This window comes from Pholcus phalangioides, unplaced genomic scaffold (assembly GCF_987345545.1).
Source record: "Pholcus phalangioides strain wild (caught in Gottingen) unplaced genomic scaffold, Ppha-v1.0 ptg000027l_1, whole genome shotgun sequence".
Classification (NCBI taxonomy): Eukaryota; Metazoa; Arthropoda; class Arachnida; order Araneae; family Pholcidae; genus Pholcus; species Pholcus phalangioides.
Window position 1 is genome coordinate 12,643,557 of NW_028301617.1, and position 27,276 is coordinate 12,670,832.

The window sequence follows — 27,276 nt, forward strand, 5'->3', positions numbered from 1 at the left end:
TACATTTTTCAACTTCGTTTTATTACAGTTGATATTGATAGAGTTGCTATACATTTCTGATAATCTGTAAGCAAAAAAAAATTTAGAATTGACGAACAACCCATAGTCGCTGTACGTCTATTAAATCGAAGGTACACTGTGTTCCCAAAACAAAGAGTGGTAAGAGCACAAAGCTCTTCTTCCGCAAACTAAGAATATCTTCGGGATCAACGAGTTTTGACATGTACAATGAAAATCCCCCCACATCTTCCCTATGGCATATCTCCACTGTGAACTCTTTTGTGAATGTTGAATGTACTGACTTGAGAAAACGTTTTATGACAAGTGTCACACTTATATGGCTTTCCACCAGCGTGAACTCTCTTGTGAGTATTCAAATGTTGGATTTGAGAAAACTTTTTATGACAAGTGTCACACTCATATGGCTTCTCTCCAGTGTGAACTCTTTTGTGAATGTTCAAATGTTGGATCTGAGAAAACATTTTATGACAAACGTCACACTCATATGGCTTCTCGCCAGTGTGAACTCTTTTGTGAGTGTTCAGACATCCTCTAAGAGAAAACTTTTTAAGACAAGTGTCGCACTCATATGGCTTCTCTCCAGTGTGAACCCTTTTGTGTTCGTTTAAATTACTCATTCGAGAAAACTTTTTGCCACAAAAATTGCAGTCGTATGGCTTCTCTCCAGTGTGAACCCTTCTGTGTTGGTTCAAATTGCTAATTTCAGAAAACGTTATATTACAAACATCACACGCATATTGCTTCTTTCCGGTGTGAGCTCTTTTGTGATTATTCAAAGTGCTGATTTGAGAAAACTTTTTATTACAAATGTCGCACTCATATGGCTTTTCCCCAGTGTGAACTCTTTTGTGTCTGTTTAAATTAGAGACTTGAACAAATGTTTTACCACAAAAATCACACTTATACGGCTTCTGTCCAGTGTGAACTCTTTTGTGAGAATTTAACACGCCAATCAGAGTAAACTTTTTATTACAAACATCACACTCATATGGCTTCTCGCCAGTATGAACTCTTTTGTGTCGGTTTAAATCGGCAATTAAAGTAAACTTCTTATTACAAACATCACAGTCATATGGTTTCTCACCAGTGTGAAAACTTTTGTGTCTGTTTAAATTGGAAACTTGAAAAAACATTTTACCACAAAAATCACACTTATATTGTTTCTCTCCAGTGTGAACTCTTTTGTGTCTGTTTAAATCGGCAATTAAAGTAAACTTCTTATTACAAACATCACAGTCATATGGCTTCTCATCAGTGTGAACACTTTTGTGTCTTTTTAAATTTGAGACTTGGACAAACATTTTACCGCAAAAATCACACTCATATTGCTTCTCACCAGTGTGAATACTTTTGTGTCTGTTTAAATTGTTCCGTTTGGAAAATATTTTACGACAAACATCACATTCATATGACTTCCCTCCTATGTGAATTTTTTTGTGCTTCTTCAAATTTGTGCTGAGAGAAAATGTTTTACCATAGAAGTCACATTGATATGGCTTTTCTGTCATGTGTCTTTTCAAATCAGCAATCCTCGAAAATGTTTTTGTGCAGCATTCACATTTAAGTGGATAATCTTCAGTACCGATGTGATCATGAGAATTGGGTTTGGGATGTTCCGCCCTCAATGCTGCTGCGACTAGATCAGAACCAGTTGTCTTCAAGCCCATAGTATCCCTCATGTGATCTCGTACAAGATGATTCATTCACTTCTAATGGAGTTGGAAGAATGCCAAAAAGATGTATTTCAATCCAGAGCAAAAAATCTTTGCTATCTACCATGTTTCTTATCCGATACTATACCGTTAGGAAAAACTGGTCTTGGTGTCAAATTGTTCAGAATTGGTGATTACCTGAAAAAAAGTTACATTAAATTTTCTGTAAGTGAAAGATATTTCATCAACTCAACAATGATTCTAATACAGTGTATTCACAATTCAGGTTCCTATATTTGATCCAGAAAATACTTCACAGAATCAAGATCTTTAGACCAGGGCTGTCAGATTTACTGCCTTGGTAAAAAATACCCACCCAGCAACTTTCTGGTTGGGCTTTATTTGGGCAAAATGTTTTTTTTTTCAAATAAAAATTTAATTTGAGGTTAATTTAATCAAAAAATATCAGCATATCATGTTGCTTAAAAATCATGCACTCAAGTGAAGGATTTCAATTACATTTTTGAAAGCAAAAATGGAACAGCAAAACATTTGCAATTATCGCAGCTATATTTTTAAATGTGAAAATTTAGATACGAGATTGATCACTGATTTAGAGATAGCCTAAATTTAAATACATGATTGAAAAATGATTGTATAATATTTTATCATGTGTATATATTGTTTACAATTTTTGTGATTGTGTTTTTAATTGGTTTTTTTCCCCAAGGCGAGCACAACTCAGGTCTATCGCCATGGGCAATTTACTACCTTGTAAGTTGTGTCGGTGAGTGAGTATGTTGAGTGAAGTGTAATGACTGAATATTTGTACTGTTTTTAGGACTGTTGCTCTCTGTGGCAAGACTTTTTAACGGGGAGATCGGCTCGCAATTTGCGCCTTGAAGTTGGGAACCACAGAAAACCAACTTCAGCCGACCACCAGTGACGGTGGGACTCGAACCCGGGTCCCCGCGATGCGAGTCCGTCACTATGACCACTCGACCACCATAGCGGCTTTTAATTGGGTTGCTGTATTTTTGAAATATATGACATCCATATTTGTTGTGGGCATCTTTTTCTCAGCCACCTCGTTGGCCATTTTGTCTATTGTGGCGTTGTATTTGTATTTATGGTTCATCCCCATGAAAATTTTCAACATTTCGATCATATCCCCTCTCCCGACACCATAATTCCTCAAATGTAAACACATTCAAGTCTTTTGTGCTATCAAGAGCAAGCGTAATTCTTTGCACCCCTTCAACCACGTCCATGTCTCTCTGTAGTTAGTCTCCAAAATCTTATGGTATACTCCAGTCTAGGATGAACTAAGCCTTGGAAAAGCAGAAGAATGACTTTAGCATAATGCGAAGACACCTTTTTTAAGAATGAAACCGAGCATTCTATTTGCTTTTTTTACAAATGCTGGACAATGTTCAGAAAACTTAAGCTACTCGTCAATAAGAATTCCCAAATCAGTGACCTTAGTTGCATCTGGAACAGAAATACCATTCAACTTGTAAGTGAAACGTGGTTATTCGAACCGTAATGAGCAACTATGCACTTGTCAACACTAAAGGTCATGCTCCATTCTACAATAATACTCAAGTTTGTCTGAAGCATTTCCCTATCGCTTTGGTTCCAGACTACCGCCATTAGCTTCACGTCGTCTGTGAATTTACTAACAATCCCACTGATATCCTGTTCAAGTTTATCGATAAAATGTGAAAAAAAGTAGGCCAAAAAAGGGGCGAAAGACACTTCCTTGAGGGACTCCACCTTTCTCACCTGTTTAATCGGAAAATTCCCTGTTCACCATAACCCGATATGACCTATATCTCAACCATGATTCTATCTAATTCAACAAGTTGCCCCACAATCCCAGTCTCGTGCAAACACTTCACGAGTTTACCATGTTGGATCCGATAGAATGGTTTCGGAAATCAAGATAAACAACATTTATATTTTTGCCCTTACCCAAAGCCCTAGTTATGTGATCATAAAAGCAAAGGAAGCAAGGGTGGATCTAAAGCTCGCTGTTGGGAGGGGTGATTTTATAAATCGCTAAAAAAAATTAATCTCATCATGGGGGTGGCCATATGTCCCGCATTTTCCGTGACAGTCGCATTTTTCTGTTTCTTTCGCTCCATCCCGACTTTTGAAAAAAATGTACCAGTTTTACCCGTTTTCGTGAAGTTTTCTTGAATTTGTTGTTGCAATATTACCATATAGAAGTTCCGAGAACTTCATGAATTATCGCATTTTACTTGTGAGGGAGGCTACCCTATAGATTAGCACATGAAAGGAGGTTGCTTACACATGACTTTCCTTTCCTGACTCCATGTTGATTATCCGACAGTACACTGTTCTCGTTTATCCACTTCACCAATTGCCTTTTGATAATAATTTCCAAAATTTTTTAGAGGTAGCTCGTCAAACTCACTGGGCGATAATATTAAACATGACTTCTCTGCTACTTAGGACATTGCTCTCTACCCCAGACATTCCTATCGAGCGGGAGGAACCGCCCCTTTACATCCATTATTGACGTACCTGAGAAATGATTTTGGGTCAGCGCCAAATCTGACAACCTAAATGTTATCTGACAACCTAGATTCAACTTCTTTTCCACTTTCCCTAATCACCTTCTTCAATGACTTTTTTCAGTAATTATTGAAAGATTACCAGTTCCACTTTTATACTCTTTAAATGCCATTTTCTTTTCAAGATAAAGATTACTCACGTTATGTGTGAACTGGAGAGGAAACAAGCATTGCTGTTGAGATCGTGGTCTTGCTGATTTTGATTGTTTAAGGGCCTACTCAATCGGGGATACTGTAGTCTTACGGCTGATAGGAGACTCAGTATACAGAAGATATAACGTGTATTTCTATGGAAACCTTCACACGAGGATATTGGCGTATTAGGGCATCACCTCCTAGAGATAGAAGGCCTCCGCACTCTGCCTGTGACGTCAGTAAGTAGTCTATTTTCCCTCAGAATATTCAGGGGGAAAAAATTCCCTGCTCGTGCCAGTATCAATGTTGTGAGAAAAAGAAATGACCGAGCTCAGAATTGGCGATTTCTATGCCCCACATCCAATCACTATGCGGCTTTTATTAGGCAATCAGGAAGATTCGACGCCAAAATAAGAAGAAACGAAATATGATGCTGTGTGGCAAACTTGCTAGGTAGTCTGAATGATAGATAGATAGATAAAACCGCTCACAGCCCCGGACTGATGTAGTCTGAATGACGTTTATGGCAAACACTGCAGAGGCCTTCTATCTCTAGGAGGTGATGATTGGGGACGCCTGGCAGACGAGTGGTTACGGAGCTAGCCTCTCACTATGTAGGTCTGGGTTCAAATCCCGGTTCGGGCATGGATGTCTACTAACAAATTCCCTGGACGGATCATTTCCTAGGGAATACATGAGGATCTCATGTTATTATTATTATTAAATATCCTACGTGACGGAGCACTTGGCGACTTGCATGCTAGCCAAATGCAACAAACAGTAATGCGATTCTTGAAATATTCCTTCATATTTTCGTCGGTCGAGAATGTACGGCAGGTGCCAGACATTGAATTTTGTAATAAGATAAACATTATTATTATAAGTAACTTTTATTTCCCACAAAAATGTTCTCTGATGCAACCCTAAACCCGGGGCCGGACTTAGGCAGGTGCGAAGGATGCCACCGCACCGGGCCGCAAAAGGGGATAAAAATGTTTTGATTAAATTTTGACTTCAACTTCTTAACAAAGCAATAGCTTAAAATTCAGCCCAAGACAGAGCCTCTAAGGTTGAGGGCCTAGGTAGATAATCAGTTTTTAGCCCCGAGAGTCCTAAACCTTCAAGTGCCTGGGGACTCACTCGCAATTTTTTCACTGGGAAGCGGACACTTTTGTCCAAATTTATTGCCAAATGACATTTTTTTATGACCACGAAATAGTTTTACAGTCGTTCTCGGGCACCAGAGTACCCATGGACGCCCCTCGGGTATTGAAAAACCCCTGTTCAGAGGGACCGCAAAATATTTAAGCCCGTCCCTGCCTAAACCCCAAATCCCACTCGAACGGAATGTTTGTAATATAAATATAGGTCACTCACAGTTATATTTTTCTCTCTCGGTATGGTAGCAGCAAAGTCAGCTCTTAAAAGGAAATAAGCTCCTTCATGTTATAGAACCACACATCCTTCCAAATTATGTGTATATTTAAAACATGAATTTCACTTACCTTAATCAAGGATTATTAGCAGTAACTCATCAAGGCTGATAGTCAATAAGTGGATTTATTAATTCCAGGTAATTCTCTTTACTAATTCCGTATAATGAATGCAAGGAATCCGATTCCCGTTGGCCGTAACGAAAAGTATACGGTGAATGTTATTTTCAGTGCACGGATATACCCATAATATTTTCATCTCTATTTATCCTTTTTTGTGGAAATAATAGTGTAGGATGGTGATTTTTGTTCCGTCGCCCCCTTCTTCAGAAATATTTCCTCTTATCCCCCGACTCAAGTGCACCTATAGGATCCTATGTGTTATATTTGAGCTCCTATCGCTCCTCTGGACAATTCCATCGCCCATCATGGGGAGATATTGCCCACTTTGCGGTACACTGGATTAGAGTAGCCCTGTGTGAGGACGCCGTAAAGGAAGTCGACGCCGAAGTTTGTGAGTGATCTACAAACAATTTGAAGGACTGATTCTCCATAGCATAGCTGCCAACTTCGGAGGAGGAGAATTCGGAAGGCGAAATTCGGGAGATAAAAGAATTTTTCGGCAGTCCGGGAGATAGAGCAGAAATCCCGGAGATTTGGCCATAGGAAAGTTGAGGATTTACATATGAAAAGAGCAACACTTGTGGTGAAATTTTTTTCAAATCTCTTAAGATTTGAAAAAGTTTAAATTCTGTAAATAAAAGTAAATAGTTCAGAGTTCTAAATCCTGATTCTAGTTGCATGGGATTGCTTCGTGACTCTCATTCAGATCATGGTTGTGTGGAATTCGTCAAAAGTAGTAAATGGGATTCCCTATTCCGAATGTTTAAAGTCATGTGATCTCCAGCTTTGTTGGCCGTTACCAAACCCAGAGAGTGTTTTTTTGCCCTCACTGTTGCATTATTTAAGAGCGAGTGCTGATTTTCATTACCATCTATCCCATATCTGGTCTAGAACGTTTTATTTTTAAACTCGAACCCATATTTAGTCTGGGAATGTTATTTTTTTAATCGTCATTTTTTTCATTTTTAACAGCTGCAGTGTCATCTGTTTTTGGGGATTATTTCATTTTGCAAGAAAGCAAGACCCTGTTTCACTCTTGGCGACTTTTCGTCATGCTTTCCGGTGTTTCCTCGCCAAACAAAAAATCACCAAAAGGGATTACATTAGAGCCTTTCTTGTTTTATCTCCACCTATGACACGAGGGGAGCCTGGGGTAGAAATGGAGATAAATTTAAGGGAAATCAATGGAAGGAAGTCCCCATCGCAGATGTGGAGCGGGGAAATGGTTTATATTTCTCAATAGGTTCCCCGGAAATGCAGTGCCCGGTCCCCCTTATCTATAATAATTTCTAATAGTAATTTCTTTCAAAGGCATGTAATTATTTTATTGGTTGTGAAATAATTTCTATGAGAAATTACGAAGTTATTTCTTTAATCGTAATTTGAGTATTTTTTTGTTTTCTAGTTCCGAAATTATTTTTTAAAAAATTTCTGGAATTACTTATTTCATTAATTCTAGAATGAATCGTCTTTCATTGTTTTCAACCAATTTCTGAAAATGATCGGCGATCAAAGGCGGTGCAAAACATAAAAATGGGGCTGTCCCGGCTGCCGCTAATAAGGGAAAAAACTACGAAATAAAAAACAAACTAACAAATACATAGAAATACCTACTAAAAAAGGCTATTGCTACTTTGAAATGAAAAATAAAAACTAAGGAAAAAAAACGAAGAATGAGAAACATGTGAATAAATAAAAATTTAATACGAAAATATAAGAAAGAAATTTACAGAATGGGAGAAAAATGAGTACAATGCGGTATACAGTAGAACCTCCCGTTAATGGACTCTTTTCTGATCCCCCGGTCCCAATTAATTATTTAATTAACTAAACACAGATATGATCCAGCATGGGGGAATTCTAATGGTAATGTCGGTTTTGTTAGTAAATACGTGTGAAGAAAGCCACATTACAGGATTCTCGTCAGACTTATTTCCATTTAATTTTATTATTAAATACTAATTTATATCGAAATATGTGTAGCGTAAATATCATGCATGGACAAGAAAAAAAAAATTATTGGTTTAATGAAGAGAAGGGTGGATATAAATTTCCCCATATTTATCAGACTTTACAACTTTATTTGAGAATTATGCATAATCGCCGGTAAAAATGATAAATGTGAAATGTTTAATCAAGCTTTCGTTATTGAAACGATTGGCGATTATTCATAAGCACCGACGTCTCACTTTTAAACACACGTAGATGTAACATTAAAATACTGTACAAGGGAATCGATTGCGACCGAAGCCGAACTGCGCGTCGTATAAATGTGAAAGTAGTATAAACGAGGTCCAAATGCATATCGAACCCCACGCCCGCTTACCCCATTAGTAGACACTCCCAGTAAACGGACGAAACTTTTTGTCCCATGGGAGTCCGTTATCGAACGGTTCTACTGTATTACGATACGAAAAAATGATTATAATATGCGAAAAATGATACGAAAAAATGAGTATAAAAAATGTAAAAAAGCCATTAAGCATCTCGCGATGCTAGAGGGTAAACCCTGACTACGTCTTCGACAAACGCGGAAAACAAATCCTTTTTGTTAATCCCCATTGGCGTCACCCGCTTCCTCCAAATGTATTCCTCCACACACACAGGTAGCTGTCAAAGTGTTAATTTACTTTGTGGCAGTTCACACCTCTTTTCACAGCACTCCACGTGCCTTCTATGCTGTTGATGTGAGTACCAGTCACCGGGTCCTTGAAATTGATGCCGTGATTTATAGTCAGATGCCTGTAGAGGCTTGACTGTCCAAGTCCAGAGTAGTCGGCCCAACAGTCCGAGAGGATTGTAGTGCCTGGGAGAATGTTCGCTTCTATTATCCACAGTAACGTGGCACTGCTATAATCAGCGAACATCTGCTGGAAACACTTTACGGTCGCTCTGTCGATCCCACCAAAAACCCATTTCCCTTCAACGCGCCTGCCACTGTGGCATTTTCTTTTCCCAAATTTGCTTTCGTCTATTTCCACCGTGGCCGCGACACCGCCAATCCGCTCATTATTGTTCATGACGATGACTTCACACACCTCTCGGCAAAACATCTTCCAGTCAACGACTGTGTGTGGGCGTGTCCACCTCATTCATGATCAATTCGTTGCAGCTCTTGTGCACCCACAAATACGTCACTTGGAGGATGCTTGCACTGAGCCTGCTCGTCTCGAACCAGGACCCCTTCCTCACCGACCTCTTCATGTCGTGGGCATTGTCGACAACGCCATTCACACTTGTCGGACGAATCGTACCGCTCAACTAGTTTCATCTGATTGTGGCATTTGGGACACTCGTAGGAGTTGGCGAGAATGCCAACCCGTATGCACCAATCTACAACAGCGCGTTCGCCTTGGCACTCCAATTTGACCAAAAACCTGAAATCTACTGGACCAGTCACTTCATAATTGTAGATCAACAAAACCTGAAATAACAGAGCACGAGGCAAGAAAAATCACGGTGAGCACGAAGAAAGAAAGATAACAAATGGGTACAAGATAACTAGATAGAGAATGTAGATAACACTGTAAAAACAGTAGATAAAGAATCGCTGCAATAACGCCGGACAATGAGGACAGATTTTTGGATCACATGATACTTTCCTCAGACAGCAGAACAGCGAAGGGATACACAAACAGTATCAAACGTGGCGACACAAAATCGAATAAACCGAGGGTCTTCAACACAATTAGTGAAAAAAGTATTTTTAATCAAAATTAATTAGAACTAATCAAAATTGATCATTAATAAATAAAATTCAGCTACTTTTTCTCCTACCTCAAGGCCACATTGATTACCTTCTATTAAGATGTCACTAAATTTCATGAGTTGGTGGCCCGCAGGCTTCGTGGGGAGTTTTAATTTAGCCCACCGTGTCTGAAAGATTAAAGACACCTGGTGTAAAATTCCAAAGTTCAACGACATCGAAACAGTCCATTTCGTATTAGAACTGTAAGTTCAAAAGTTTCCAACTTCGTTTCCTTCGATGCAATTTGAGGACCATTTGTAATTTCTTACGAATTAACCCTTTATAGGTCTCTGGGACAATAATTTCCCACCACTGAAAATTAAGTTAATTATTGCATTATCATTTATAATTTGCATAATTTAATTATTAATAATTTTGCATAATTTAATTATTAATAATTTTGCATAATTTAATTATTAATAATTTGCATAATTTAATTATTAATAATTTTGCATAATTTAATTATTAATAATTTGCATAATTTAATTATTAATAATTTGCATAATTTAATTATTAATAATTTGCGTAATTTAATTATTCATAATTATCAATTGGGGGTAGGGTGACCATACGTCCCGTATTTCTCGGGACAGTTCCGGTATTTTCTCTTTTTTTGGTCGTCCCGACTTTTTGGCAAAATTGTCCCGGTTTTTCCCGTATTTCACACGAAGCCTACTTGAATTTTTATTCTTTATTAAAGTCGAAGATTGAAATTATTTTTCAACTCAAATTATTTTATGATAGTTACAACTATATATGGGATATTAATCTCCCACATTTGCCTTGGTAAACGTTTTTTTTTCCGTGGAATACATTTTAATCCACTGCAATTTGCAGTAATGCATCATTTCCCGTCATTGTGATTTTTCCGTAATTTCAACAATATTTGGCAACTTTGTTTGGTTTTGGTGTCGTTTTTGGCGATAATTGGGGAAGTCCCGTATTTTCCCGTATTTGGAATCCCGATGTCCCGTATTTCGCTTGAGGAAATATGGTCAGCCTAATTAGGGGAGTTTATTGCATAGTGCAGTCGAATACCATTATAAGAAACTCCAAGAGACCGGAGAAATCGCTTCGTTATAACGAAATTTCGTTTTAAAGAAATTCCAGGGTTTTCTCGAAAGAGATTCCCGCTATAAAGATATGCGTTAAAACGGGATTCGACTGTGTAAACGTTCCGTACTCCCCGGAACAGCGTAATTCATTTCACACAATTTAATTCAACATCTCATGCGTTGACAGTAATAATGATTCTGTTTTTTGATTAACGAAATTTAAATTGAAAAGTTGTCTTGTATTTGTTAAACAAATGTCATGAATTTGCAAGAATTGTTTTGGATTTCCATCGAAAAAATATGGTCATCTTATTTATTAGAGGCTTGGATAGGAAAAATATTGGATTATTGAAAATATTGGATATAAAGGGTGCTTGGATAGGAAAAGGCTGGAATTCGAGGTCGAAGCTTTACGGGAAAAAGTTAGGGTGCTAGAAGGCCCGGTTATAACGGAGCCTCTGGCTGTCGAGCCACCTGTTGATAAAGAAGCAATCTCCACGAACAACGACAGTTTAGAGGGCGAATGGGTGATCGTGGATGAGGTAGAGGGGGATAGTGATAGGGGTTTAATCATCAGCGATTCTATGGTTAGGGAACTTGGGAACCGAGTGTGTAGGGATTTTCGGGGTTTCGAGCGCTGTTGTATTCCTGGGGGGGGGGGGGAAGATTGGCAACGTTCGAGACGTTTTTCATCGCCGAAAGTTGCCCTTGCGGGTGATTCTGTGGGTGGGAACAAATCAGGTAGGAGTGAATATTAGTGAGTCTCTGCCAGAGTACCGGGATTTACTATTATCCGCTAGGGAGGGGGGTTCAGATGTGGCAGTGATTCCAGTGCTGCCAAGGGGTAGTAGGGGCTATAGGAGTAGGATCCACCAATTCAATATAGGCCTGAAGGACATTTGCTCCTCACTTGGGGTCACGTTCTTGGAGCTTCCCGCATTTACCGATAGGTGGCTTCGTTCGGATGGGATCCATCTAAAAAAGAGGGGGGGTCTGGGAGGTTTACGATAGTCTTAGGTCAGGTTTTTTACTCCCAGACCACGTAGTCGGGAATGCGGGTTAGTTAATGATAATCACAACAGTACTGACGGGGAATTACCCACCTCTGACTTGGATGGCTTCTTGATTGACACTAAATCACCGGGCAAATTAAAATGTGTTAATAAATGCCAGGAGCTTGGGTAATAAGAAAGATTTTTTAGAAACTACGATAGTTGTGGAGGGCGTGGATCTTATAGCCATTACAGAATCTCGGGCAAACGATGGGGATGAATCTTCCTTACACATCTCAGGATACGATACTTTTTTGAGAAATAGATCTGATAGAGAGGGGGTGGAGTGTTGATATACGTGAAATCCTGTTTGAAGGCTAGAGAGTGTAACGTGCAGAGAAGTGATATTGAAACCATATGGGTTGAACTTGAGAACAAAAGACGTCATAAACTTATTGTTGGGGTTTGTTACAATCCACCGAATAGGGATCAAATCTACATCGCCAAATTGCATGATAAAATTTCCTACATGTGTAAGCGAAAGAGGGTTCCCATTCTAGGGGATTTCAATTACCCAGGTATTGATTGGGAGAACCTTTCATCTGGAAATCAGTATGAAAGAGACTTTCTTAAGTTCGTGCTCGAAAATTTTTTGTATCAGCATGTACTAGGGGTACTGCTATTTTGGCTATAGTTCTTACTAGTTCTGAGGATCTTGTTGAACATGTTTCGGTGGTGAAAGAGTTTTCTTCCAGTAATCATCGTATCGTCAGATTTCACTGTAACTTCTCCTCGGGTAAGGTTGATAACAAAAGATTGGTTCCTTGTTTTCGAATAACTAACTTTAATGATTCAGAGGAAGGTTAACGGAAGTTTTCAAAGACTGGTTGCAATCAGTAGGGGTGGTTAGTCAATGGGAAGAATTTAGTACGAAGCTGTCCTCTGTTTTGCACGACGTCATACCCTTTGTTCGAAAAAAGCGTGTTTGCACATCACACCCTCTATGGTTCACGGATAGCGTGCGGAACCTTTATCTTGAAAAGAAAAGAGCATTCAGTGAGTATAAAAGTGGACGAGGTGACCTATCATTGTTTACTGATAAAAGAAGACTGTTGAAGAAAGCGATAAGGGATAGTAAAAAAGAAGTTGAATCTAGGTTGGCAGATAACATTGGCTCTGACCCAAAATCATTTTTTCGATACGTCAATAATGGATGTAAGGGGACAGTTCGCCCCCTCTCGATAGGAGGCTCTAGGGTAGAGAGCAATGTAGGCATGTGCAGTGCTTTCAATGACTTTTTCGCGTCGGTTTTTAATGGAGATAATGATATTCGATATACGGGTGTTGCATGGGGTAATAAAACCCTCAACGACATTCAAGTAGAAGACGTGGAGGTCCTAAATCTTCTAAGAAATGTATGTGCAAGCAAAGCACCAGGACCAGATGATATCTATCCCTGAGTCCTCAGGGAATGTGCTAATGAATTGTTGGGGCCAGTCGCACAGATATACAGGAGTAGTGTTGCTGAGGGTATCGTCCCGAGAGATTGGAAACTGTTGTTCCGTTATTTAAGAAGGGTAGTAGAGAAGAGATGTCAAATTATCGTCCAGTGAGTTTGACGAGCTCCCTCTCGAAAATTTTGGAAATTATCATCAAAAGGCAGTTTGTGAAGTGGATAGACGAGAATAATGTATTGTCGGATAATCAGCATGTGTTCAGGAAGGGGAAGTCATGTGTAACTAACCTCCTTTGCTTCTATGATTACGTGACTAAGGCTTTGGGTAAGAGCAAAAATGTCGACGTTGTTTACCTTGATTTCCAGAAGGCATTCGATCGGGTCCAACATGGCAAACTCTTGAAGCGTTTACACGAGATTGGAATCGGGGGCAACTTGCTGAATTGGATAGAATCGTGGTTAAGAGATAGGTCGCAACGAGTTATGGTGAACGGGAAATTCTCTGGTTGGACAGACGTCACAAGTGGAGTTCCTCAGGGAAGTGTATTTGGCCCCATACTTTTTTCACTTTTTATCGACAAACTCGATCAGGGTATCGATGGAATTACTAGCAAATTCGCAGATGATGTGAAGCTAATGGGGGTAATCGGGAATGAACGCGATAGGGAGTTGCTCCAGACCAACTTAAACAGGATTGCAGCATGGGCAAATGAATGGAGCATGACGTTTAGCGTTGATAAGTGCATGGTCGCTCATTTTGGCTCGAAAAGCCCACGGTTCTCTTACGAGTTGAATGGTGTCACTATCCCGGATGCAACTAGGGTCACCGATTTGGGAATTCTCATTGACGAGCGACTTAGGTTTTCTGAACATTGTTCAGCGGTGGTCAAAAAATCGAATAGAATGCTTGGTCTCATTTTCAAAAAGGTCTCTTCGCGTTCTCCTAAAGTCATTCTTCCGCTTTTTCGAGGCTTAGTTCGTCCTGGACTGGAGTATGCTGTAAGGTTTTGGAGACCATACCTACAGAGGGACGTAGACTTGGTTGAAGGGGTGCAGAGAAGAGCTACGCGTGTCCTTATTGGCACACAGGGCTTGAGTTATGAAGAAAGACTTCATTTTTTTAATATGTTTACATTGGATGAACGCAGGTGTCGAGGAGATATGATCGAAGTGTTCAAAATTTTCAATGGGATGGATAGGATGGACCATGAACTTTTAGTACACCGCCAATCGACTGCTTTTACAAGGGGACACCAGTATCGATTGGTGAGGGACAATGCAAGGTTATGGTGTCGCAGGGAATTTTTCTCCAATAGGGTTGTTAATAAATGGAATAGCTTACCCCCGGAGGTAGTAAATTGTAACACAATTGACACGTTTAAAAAGAAATACGATAAACATGTTCGGGTAAATCGAGAAGCTCTATCCATACTTAGAAAAAGACAACCATAAGTATTCTTTATGGGCATTGTATAATATTTTATCATGTGTATATGTTACGGTAAAAGCCCGGAGAGTGGTAAAACCTAGGTTTTACCGGTAAATCCTAGGTTTTACCAAGTCGAGTTGGTAAAAGCCCGAAATACGCTTGAAAACGTATACATTTCGGGCTTTTACCAAGCACTACGGTAAAAGCTGACATTTCGTAACTTTCATGAAAATTAGTAAAAATGTGAATTTTCTAATTTTTATAAATTTGAAAGCTTGTACTTTAGTAATCACAACGATCCCGATTCTAATTAAAATTTTAATTAATTAACTAATTAGTCGTTCAAATTCGTAAAAATGAGTAAAATTGTGAATTTTTTTTTTTATAAATTTGAAAGCTTGTCATTTATTAATCACAACGATCCCGATGCTAATTAAAATCTTAATTAATTAACTAATTAGTCGTTCAAATTCGTCAAAATTAGTAAAATTGCGAATTTTCTGATTTTTATAAATTTGAAAGCTTGTAATTTAGTAATCACAACGATCCAGATGCTAATTAAAATATTAATTAATTAACTAATTAGTGATTAAAATTCGTAAAAATGAGTAAAATTGTGAATTTTTTTTTTATAAATTTGAAAGCTTGTCATTTATTAATCACAACGATCCCGATGCTAATTAAAATCTTAATTAATTAACTAATTAGTCGTTCAAATTCGTCAAAATTAGTAAAATTGCGAATTTTCTGATTTTTATAAATTTGAAAGCTTGTAATTTAGTAATCACAACGATCCAGATGCTAATTAAAATATTAATTAATTAACTAATTAGTGATTAAAATCAGTAAAAATGAGTAAAATTGTGAATTTTTCTAATTTTTATAAATTTGAAAGCTTGTAATTTAGTAATCACAACGATCCAGATGCTAATTAAAATATTAATTAATTAACTAATTAGTGATTAAAATTCGTAAAAATGAGTAAAATTGTGAATTTTTTTTTTTATAAATTTGAAAGCTTGTCATTTATTAATCACAACGATCCCGATGCTAATTAAAATATTAATTAATTAACTAATTAGTGATTAAAATTCGTGAAAATGAGTAAAATTGTGAATTTTTCTAATTTTTATAAATTTGAAAGCTTGTCATTTATTAATCACAACGATCCCGATGCTAATTAAAATATTAATTAATTAACTAATTAGTGATTAAAATTCGTAAAAATGAGTAAAATTGTGAATTTTTTTATTTTTATAAATTGGAAAGCTTGTCATTTATTAATCACAACGATCCCGATGCTAATTAAAATCTTAATTAATTTACTAATTAGTGATTAAAATTCGTAAAAATGAGTAAAATTGTGAATTTTTTTATTTTTATAAATTGGAAAGCTTGTCATTTATTAATCACAACGATCCCGATGCTAATTAAAATCTTAATTAATTTACTAATTAGTCGTTCAAATTAATCAAAATTAGTTAAATTGCGAATTTTTAATTTTCATAAATTTGAAAGCTTGTAACTTATCAATCGCAACGATCCTGGTGCTAATAAAGATCATAATTAATTAACTAATTAGTCATTCAAGTTCATGAAGTTTTCTAATTTTCTCAACGCCATCGAGTGCACACGTTCCGGATATTTTAATGATCATTGGCAGTAAACAGTAATTATACAGCTCATTTCGGGATTTTTTCATCTTGGGAACAACCAAAACCAATCGGCAAATTTTGGAAAAAGTATGTTATTATCTAGTGTTGTGATATATTCAATCGTAATAACTGTAATTTACACATTCTGAAAATGATTTATTACGATTGTCTTGGGAAATTTATTGAATTTAATTTATAGTAATTGTTCCAGCTAATGTGTTTTTCGAATAGCCAAAAATCTTATTCCTATTAATTATCTTTAAACGAATTTCCAATCAAAGTTGGTTCAAAGAAATGTTCTCTAAATCATTGTCATTGCTTGGGCAGCGTGGGTTCCAAGCGCAGTGAGTAGGAGTTGTTCCATTTTATTTTCTACAATTTTTGGAACTGCTAGAAATCTTGTGTGAAAAAAAAAGCCAGCCATATTCAAAACCACTTGTCTGAACTATCCTGCATCAATAACTTTTTACTCTTTTTTTCACAAAAAAATTGCTAAATTTTGTCGGACAGTTATCTACTCTACGGGAAGTTTGAAGCACTTTTAAAGTGTGCTTTACTATAGATATTTTGAAAGGCCTCACGCGTGAGGTATTATCTTATTAGCACTGTCCTCCTCCCAGGGGTGGATCGAGCTTATCCGCCGCCTGGGACCGTCGTGAGACAGTTTAGTTTTTCCGAAGATGATGTGTCACTCTCCGCTATCCATACGAAGGTTTTTTTTAACAGCTGGCTGATGCTAAGATAAATCCAGAAAAGAAAATTCAACTGGCCTTGCGGGGAATTGAACCTACTTCCTCTCACTTGCCGGGTGAGAACACTGAACTACAAAGTACAAGTAAACGAATCCTCTTTCCTTGCAGCTCGTGTGCTCTGAACGGGACCGTACATAGACAGCCAGACTGCTGTCAAAACTTTCGCAGCAGAGAGTGACATCATTTTCGGATAAATTACCATCTCGTGGCAATGTCAGAAATTGTGAGCTTCGGCCTGAGTTAGATCTGGCTGTCTATGTACGGCTCCATTCAGCGCACACAAGCTCCAAGCAAAGAGGATTCGTTGGTTTTGTGGTCTAGTACGCTCACCCGGCAAGTGAGAGGACGTGGGTCCGCACAAGGGCGCTTAAATGTTCTTTCCTGGATTTATCTTCCAGCAGTCAAAACCTTCGTAGTAATAGCGGCGAGAGACATCATCATCGGATATTATCAAAGCCTTTGAAAGTAGGAAAAGAAAAGCGTTAGCTAAAAGGGGGAAACACCTTCAATGCCCGTGCTTAGAAATATTCACACTATAATTCTGCCTCAGATTAATTACTTCGGAAGTATAAAATTTCATTTATTTATTTATAGGTTCAATGTCGAGTAAAATATACTTGTAAGGACCGGGTGGTGGGGGACACCAAAATAATTCAAGTGCTCAGGGCCTCCAAACATCTTAATCCGGCCCTGTTAAAAGACAGCTAGATGCTGTCTTTTTAATCTCCCTTTTCCTCCTAGAATGTACCAATCTCAAATGGCTGGACTTGAATCACTATGGCCTTCTTTCGAAGGGCTCGAACACTTTTCAAACGAGCAATAATACAAACCAAATCCAGCTCCTGGAATAGGCTCTGCACGCAAGCTGCTACGGAATATGGTATGCCCTATAAGGCAGTATTTCGACCCAGGCGAACGCAGATGCAACTTCCAATGCAGTCCATCTCCACACCAAAAGCTATAACAGAGAAACATCTGGCAAGCCTTTTCCCAGAGTTGTGTGCATCAATACCGATCCAAAACAACCATCTGAACAGCCCTCTTGCATAGCCACCATTTGAAGGACATGAGGTCTTACGAATAATACAAGGTGATTCAGAAAAGATGGGAGAAACTTTAAGAAGTGATAGTTCACCCAATACAAACAATTGTCATCAACGAATGCATAATCTAACATCAAACGTAAACGCGCTAGTGCCTTTCGAAACGGCCGCTCCGCAAACGTTAAAACGGCATTCCCGTTGAAATTTATCGGAATAAAAATAACGCCATTCATGCATGCAAATGTAATCTGGGGAAGAAAAAGAAACCGTATGCAGATCTGCGTCACAGTGAATAAAAGGCGTGGACTCAGTATTACTAAAGTGTGTCATTATCCAGTACGTTACAACTGTTAGAACGGTTGCACGCTGGCATAAATTTACAAGGCTGAAGTCCGCGCCTTTTATTCACTGTGACGCAGATTTGAGTACTGTTTCTTCTTTTTTCCCAGGTTACATTTGCATGCACACACATCGTGTTCTTTATCTCCAGATAATTTTCAACAGGAATGCCGTTTTAATGTTTGCGGAGCAGCCGTTTCGAAACGCGCTCCCGCGTTTGCGTTTCATGTTAGACCATGCATTCTTTGATGACAATTGTTTGTGTTGGTGAGTACTATCGCCTCTTGAAGTTTTTCCATCATTTCTGAATCACCCTGAAGATGGACAGAAGAAAGGTGCTCGAAAAACTTTTTATACAACGATTCTCCTACTATGTTGACCAGGACGGCCTCCTTCATCTTTTCAATTTGGTTTTTGTTTGGCTCACTCAACACATGATGCCCTTCATTTAATGGAACAGATTGAGAATAGGAGGAAGGAACATCTACTCACATCGTTATCTCCCTCGACATTAAGAGAGCTTTTAATTGTGTGCTTCATGAGGTAATAACTAATAGCCTTCGAATTATGTCTACTCCTCTTCAGCTAAGAAATATTTTGGAGGACATTTTCTCGGGACGCTCTCTTAATATAAGTACAGCACCAGCATCCAAAAGGTTGGTTTGAGGTTGCCCCCAGGGCTTATGTGGCGGACCCGCTTTCTAGGAATACTACATTCGATTCATTACTTCTACTCCAGTGGGCCTCGAGGATCACAGCATAAGCCTTTGCCGATGACTTCCTTCTCTTGATGTCTGCTAAGGAACCCACTGAAATTACAGCCTCTGTCAACGCTGCGTTGACACAGATCTCCAAATGTTTACAACAAAATGATCTGCAAGTGGAACCATCCAAGTCCTCATTTCTCTGGCAAAACAAGAGGAAAAAGAGTCCCGCTATGAAAACTAACGGGGAACAAATTAAGTTTGCCGAAAAAGGTCTCAAAATTTTCGGAATATGGTTCGTCAACAAGCTAATATTTTTTACACACTCACATTACTTACTTAGAAAAGCTATCAATACGCTAGATCATTTCAGACGATTATTGGGTGCAGGGTGGGGATACCATCGTAATCTGGGGAACACCCTCTACAGAACTGTACTGCATCGACAGATTGCCCTTGGGGCTCCCATCTGGTTTTCTACCCCCTCTGCTCGGCGCCTGGCAAAAATGGACGTGATTCAAAGACAAGCTCTAATTTATACCACGCGAGCGTATCGAACCATGGCCACCATTTGTTTTACAGATTGCAACTGGTAACCCCCACCCCCCCCCCCGGGACTAGCTATAAAATCTTTTGAGATTTATGAAAATTGGAAAATTCGCAATTATACCGATTTGCACGAATTTGAATGACTAATTAGTTAATAAATTATGATCTTAATTAGCATCAATATCATTGTCATTAATAAATTACAAGCTTTCAAATTTATAAAAATTCGAAATTTTACCAATTTTCACGAATTTTAATCACTAATTAAATAATTAATTAATATTTTAATTAGCATCAGGATCGTTGTGATTACTAAATTACAAGCTTTCAAATTTATAAAAATTAAAAAATTCACAATTTTACTAATTTTCAGAAATTTTAATCACTAATTAGTTTATTAATTAATATTTTAATTAGCATCTGGATCGTTGTGATTACTAAATTACAAGCTTTCAAATTTATAAAAATCAGAAAATTCGCAATTTCACTAATTTTTATGAATTTGAATGATTAGTTAGTTAATTAATTATGATCTTAATTAGCACCAGGATCATTGTGGTTGATAAATGACAAGCTTTCAAATTTATGAAAATTAAGAAATTTGCAATTTTACTAATTTTGACGAATGTGAACGACTAATTAGTTAATTAATTAAGATTTTAATTAGAATCGGTATCGTTGTGATTAATAAATGGCAAGCTTTCAAATTTATAAAAATTAGAAAAATTCACAATTTTACTCATTTTTACGAATTTTAATCACTAATTAGTTAATTAATTAATATTTTAATTAGCATCTGGATCGTTGTGATTACTAAATTACAAGCTTTCAAATTTATAAAAATCAGAAAATTCGCAATTTTACTAATTTTGACGAATTTGAACGACTAATTAGTTAATTAATTAAGATTTTAATTAGCATCGGGATCGTTGTGATTAATAAATGACAAGCTTTCAAATTTATAAAAAAAAAAATTCACAATTTTACTCATTTTTACGAATTTTAATCACTAATTAGTTAATTAATTAATATTTTAATTAGCATCTGGATCGTTGTGATTACTAAATTACAAGCTTTCAAATTTATAAAAATTAGAAAATTCGCAGTTTTACTAATTTTGACGAATTTGAACGACTAAATAGTTAATTAATTAAAATCTTAATTAGAATCGGGATCGTTGTGATTACTAAATTACAAGCTTTCAAATTTATAAAAATTAGAAAATTCGCAGTTTTACTAATTTTGACGAATTTGAACGACTAAATAGTTAATTAATTAAAATCTTAATTAGAATCGGGATCGTTGTGATTACTAAATTACAAGCTTTCAAATTTATAAAAATTAGAAAATTCGCAGTTTTACTAATTTTGACGAATTTGAACGACTAAATAGTTAATTAATTAAAATTTTAATTAGAATCGGGATCGTTGTGATTACTGAAGTACAAGCTTTCAAATTTATAAAAATTAGAAAATTCACATTTTTACTAATTTTCATGAAAGTTACGAAATGTCAGCTTTTACCGTAGTGCTTGGTAAAAGCCCGAAATGTATACGTTTTCAAGCGTATTTCGGGCTTTTACCAACTCGACTTGGTAAAACCTAGGTTTTACCACTCTTCGGGCTTTTACCGTAACATATATATTGTTTATAATTTTTGTTAATTGCATTTTGGGTTGCATTTGCAATTGGGTTGCTGTATTTTTGAAATATATGACAACCATATTTTTATGGACATCTTTTTATCAGCCACCTCGTTGGGCATTTTGTCTGTTGTGGCGTTGTATTTGTATTAATGAACCGTGGTTGAAGAACCGTTTGGCCGCGTGTGTCCGTGATTTTGTCTAATGACGTCCATCCACTGCGTTTGGCGATATAAAGGGAACCGGACGCTTATAAACAATCCCTACATTTCTAGCTACATTGTAGAAATTCAACGCATCGCGATTGGCCGAAATGAGTGATGAACCGTTATGTCACTTCTGGTGAAATTTTTGCTGGCGACATTTAACAATAGATAAGAATTAATTGTGCTGGAATCGAAAATCCACCGTTGGAGTAACGGTTATGGTACGAGACTCGCACACCGAAGGTTGTGTGTTCAATTCGATCTGAAACCCATCAAACTTTTTTCTATCTTTGCTGTCATTTGTTGATTTACTAAAAAAAAAATGTTTCCACTTTTATTTCTGATTTAATCAAATGTAGTTCACGTGTATCGAGAAGACAATAATAACCGCTCGCGAAGCGAGAGCCCTGCCAAGCTAGGCCCAGCTACCACATTTACTGCTTCAATAAAAAATAATTTCATTTTTCGTCAATGAACTTTGAAATTCAGTTTTGCTCAAAACTCCGCCTCTCGTGACGTCTTGCTAGCTTTTTTTTTGCGAGCAGTAACCAATCATCGGCGTGCTAATGCTTCCTGTGTTACTAAGAGAGTAGGGATTGTAATTAAGCGGACACACACAGCTAGATCCTCAACCCGGGTTTCCCTAGGAACAGGTTTTCTATGCCGCGTGCAACGTCGTGAATCGCCCAGTGCGACACGCCGTCCACTCACCAATAAGAAAAGCAGTATGACTGTTCCCCTACAGAGCGCAATACGACTCACGACAGCACTTTACGTTCTTGTTCCGTCTCCTGACGTCTTCTGATCCTCTCACTCCTTCTCCTGGGTGCAATCGCTCGATCTGCCGCTCCCGTCCGCTTATTATGGAGCCACTCCGTGTTCTCTTCCAAAAAGCCGACCAGTTCCTTGATGTTTCTGAATGCTTTCTCATCCTTGTGGAAGTGACTAGTGTGGACACATACCGTGGCAAAGTGGAGTGGACTTCCTCCGCAGCTCCGCATATACATTGCTCGTTGTCAGAAATTTTGAAATGCTTGAAGTTGGTGGGAAACGGTCCACGGCCGGCCCGAGAAGATGATTGTCTTTTCCCTACTCCAGTAACGTTCTTTCCACTGGACTTAAGGGGTGACTATGAATAACCCGTCTGTATGTTTTTGGATCATTCCATTGCTTCTGTCCTTGATGGCCTCTAAGCCTGATCTACTGTCTGAATATATGGTCATCTTCTCTAAATTATCCTCCCGTGTTGTTTCAGTGCTTTTCGGATCGTCCACAGCCCTGCTTGAAATAGCGTGTATTCCTCTCTCCAGGACTCGACTCTTTCACCCCCTTGATACAGAATGTACGCTGCTCCTGTTCCACTATCCGTCTTGGACCCATCCGTAAATGTTTTAATTCCCTCGTATGTGATGGCTTCTTCTCGCTCCGTCGTTACGGCCTGTTGCACCTGGATTCAGCACCCCAAGATATTTCATTTCTTTTCTCCATGTGAGTCCTCCAGAAGCAGTCAGTCAATCACGCATGACGTAAAGCGCTGTCGTGAGCCGTATTGTGCTCTGTAGGAGAAGTCATACTGCTTTTCTTGCGAATGGACGGCGTGTCGCAGTGGGCGATTCACGTTGCACGCGGCACAGAATACCTGCTCCTAGGAAAACCCGGCTTTAAGGAGTGGGTGACCAACAGGACCCAAGTCCTAAGCTTCGAGATATACAATAGGGCACATTAGTGGTGACGTCACGACCGGCAGCGCTGATTCCAAACAAACGTGAGTTGAGCGAGATTACAAAGGAAAACGCTATAGGACGTAAAAATAATGTTTAAATTATTTTTCTAAAAAATATATGATTAAATAAGATTTTATTTATTAAAGTGTCTTAATATAGCTTTGGTAGAACCTCTTGATAACGGACACCCATGGAGACCAAAAATATTGTCCGCTAACGGGGACTAACGATATACAAGGAAACCTCATTTATACACCTTTTTCATTTACACGACGTTTTGGCTTCTGTGCTATTGGTTCCTATGCATTTTAATTACTGCAAAAGTGATACACTGGTGGTTATGCATAATCACAAATCGTCTAGATAAAGAAAGTTTGATTAAACTTCACAACATTTTCATCACTTTTACGGGTGATTATTATTAATTCCCAAATAAAGTTAGAAAGTTCTGATAAATGTGAAAAAGTTATAACCTTTGTATGCTATTATAAACTTTCGTCTCTTCATTAAACCAATTAATTATTTTAACCCGTACATGATACGTGCACCACAAACATATTTTGTAATAAAAATTAAATTAATTGAAGAAGATAAAAATATTCATAACATTATCAAGTCTTACAATGTTGCATTGTCTTATAATGTCAGGCCCGTCATTCGGGGACGGGGGCCGTTGCCCCCTGGCTTTTGAAAATACACTAAAAATGGTACATATATACACAAATATATACGTATATATATATATATAGGCTACATACATTGAGTACGTGTTCTTTGCCCCCCCGGGAAAAGTTGAAATGATGGCCCTGTATGTAACAAGTTATCAACAAACAAAATCAACACATTACCATTCTAATTCACCATCCTGGAGAATTCAGTTAATTAAGTAGTAAATTAATTATGATGATTTATCATATATACCAACACAACCTTGGTACATAATCTTGTTGAATATGATAAATTCACGATTTATGAATAAAAATGGAGTTTTCCTGATTTTACTGTCTGCTATCAGGGAGTGAAATACATTAAAGCGCTATTCTACAGAACCAGTTATCAGAAAAGTGTCTGTTAACAGTAGGCTGCCGTTAACGTGCCCCAAAGGAGAATGTGCCAAAATCTGTGACGTGTGTCGCAGAACAATTAGGAAGAAATTTAAGAAAAAGTGAAAAAAAAAAAACCCCCGCCCCCGCTATATTACATGTATGGGGATTTTTACCGCAGAACATTTCCAGTCAGCTGAGGGCTCGTTGCAAAACAGTGCTAAACATTCTGCTTTAGGGTTAACGGGGAGTGTCCGTTAAGGGAGGTTCCACTGTATATCTTCCATTAAATTTGAATTTTTATTTATTTTCAAGTAACTTTAATTTATTAACTCTTTTTGATCAATTATTCCTTTTATCAAATCTGAAATTTGTCCCGATAATTCAGAAATTATTATTTCCATTAATTTTAAATTTTCAACAATTATGAAATTATTTCTTTTCACAAGCACTTAATTTTTTTTTCATAAGTTATTATTTTTACAATTCTTAAATGGCTCTTGACATTTGAACCTAAATTATTCTCAATAATTCTGATTTCTATCAGTAGTTCTGCAATTATTGCTTTCAGTAATTCTGTGATAATTTTTTCATATTATACACTATCTACCAATAAGTATTTGGACACCTGTGGTAGAAAAGAAAAACTAACTTTATTCAAAATCAATAGTTGGTAGAGCCTCCACGAGAGGCAATTACATCGTGAACCCTTCGGGGCATACTTTCCACAAGTCCTTGTGTGACGGCTTGTGGTATTTTCTTCCACTCGACTTGGAGAAGACATGTCAGTTCCTTCACCGATTTTGGACGGGTAGGGCACCCCTTAATTCGGCGATCCAACTCGTCCCAGAGGTTCTCGATAGGGCTCAGGTCTGGGCTCTAGGCAAGCCAGTCCATTCGATGAACCCCATACCAAGCCTTGGTTAACCTCGCAGCATGACAGCTGGCATTGTCGTCCTGGAAGTAACAGGGGTCCACCCGTAAAACTGCTACAACGTAGGAAGCACATTGCCATCCAAAATAGTGCAGTAGGCATCGGCGTTGAGCTTACCATGAATGGGGGCCAAGGGTCCCAGTCCATACCAGGAGAAACAACCCCAGACCGTAATTCCACCTCCGCCAAACTTGACTGTTGGCACAATGCATTCTGGCAGGAGACGTTCTCCAGGCAGACGCCAGACCCAGACCCTGCCATCCGAACGGTAGAGGGTGAACCTTGATTCGTCGCTCCAAAGAACCCGTTTCCACTGATCTACGGTTCAATTTCGATGTGCTTTGCACCACATTAACCGAGCAACGCGGTTGGACTTTGTGATCAAAGGCTTATGGGCATCAGCACGACCGTGAAAACCAATCAGATGTGCTTCCTTACGGATGGTATTCATTGAAACAATACTCCCGGATGCCTGTTGAAACTCCTCGCGGATGAGGGCCATCGGTTGGGTGCGGTTCTTTCGAATTTCTCTGGACAGCACCCGTCGGTCTCTATCTCCCAGTTTCGTTGGTCTGCCGACTCGGGGCAAATTCCGACAATCACAGCTCACCTTCCACTTCTTAATCACATAGGCCACGTCGATTTTGGGCACCCTTAAGGATTGGTCATTTTTGTGATACCCGATAATTATACCTTTCTCGAAATCAGAGAGCTCCAAACTGCGCGGCATCTTGCATGCGACTAATGCCAATGTTGTTTCCTACACTATATATACCGGCGAAGGGCATGACGTATCTCAGGACCGCAGATATCGTCATTTGCATAGGTGTCCAAATACTTATTGGTAGATAGTGTATATATAATTGTAAATTTTCATTTATCCTAAAATTATTTTTTTCAATAATTCCAAAATGTATTTCTTCGATTCAATTTAATCATTCATTCCACGACTGAATCCATGATTCAATGCATGAATCAAAAGCATGGCTACTAGGCCAAACGCAACTTGTACGGATAGCAAGCGAGAAATAAAAAGCACTCGTAGCTAATTAGAGACGAACTATTATTATATTTTTAAAATTGCATGTTCACAAGAGTTTGAAGTTTTTATTTCGAGAGCTCGCAAGTTTTATTTAATCATATCTTTTTTTAGAAAAATAATTTAAAAAGGCTCAAGGAACAAGTAACACGAACTCGTACGCATTTACTCCCAAAAGTCCTGTATAATTATTATTGCATTGCATGCATTTACTCACTGGTAATTGAATGTGATCTTGACCATGAATGATTCCGTCAGAGGAATAAATGAACTCGTGCAAGAAGGAATCCTAATTAAATCAGCCGACGACCAACCGTCCCATCCAATGATCCTTCAGCGATCACAATCAACGACAGCACGATCTCAACAGCAATACTCTTTTAGGGTAAACATTGTCGACTTTAGCCCAAAGAACTTCACAGAAGTTCGTAGTGGTTGTTGCTTTCAAAATTTTTTTCGAATCACGGCATCTTCTTCGCATGACGTCATCATCTCATTTCCAACCGTTAGTGTAAAACCTTAGAGAAATACATACACACTTTATTTCTCCTCGATGTGTAAAACTATTAATTTTTAAAACTAGGGTGACTATGCGTCCCGTATTTCCCGGGACAGTCCAAGTATTTTCTGTTTTTTTTGGCCGTCCCGACTTTTTGGTAAAAGTGTCCCGGTTTTCCCCGTATTTTACACGAAGCCTACTTGAATTTTTATTCTTTATTGAAGTCAAAGATTGACATTATTTTTAAACTCATAAATTATTTTACGATAATTACAACTATATATGAGAAAATTAATCTCCCACATTTGCCTTGAACTTTTGTTTTTTGTGGAATACATTTAAATCCACTGCAATGTGCAGCGATGTATCATTTCCCGCCATTGTGATTATGGTAATTCAACAATATTGGTAATTTCAACAATATTTGGAAATATGTCAATCAAAATCATGTCATATCAAATATTTGGAAACTTTGTTTGGTTTTGCCGTTGTCCCGTATTTTC

The 27,276-nt window shown here is 38.0% G+C and overlaps 1 protein-coding gene across 1 annotated transcript; it reads right to left on the bottom strand.

Annotated features, from left to right (window-relative positions):
* On the bottom strand, positions 1 to 26,659 carry LOC149068458 (uncharacterized). The gene is made up of 2 exons (XM_089251947.1): positions 26,492 to 26,659; positions 1 to 1,871 (listed from the first exon to the last, which is right to left on the bottom strand). The coding sequence occupies exon 2, from the start codon at positions 1,722 to 1,724 to the stop codon at positions 252 to 254; it is 1,473 nt and encodes a 490-aa protein (XP_089108073.1). The 5' UTR covers positions 1,725 to 1,871; positions 26,492 to 26,659; the 3' UTR covers positions 1 to 251.
* Between the last annotated feature and the right edge of the window lie 617 nt (positions 26,660 to 27,276).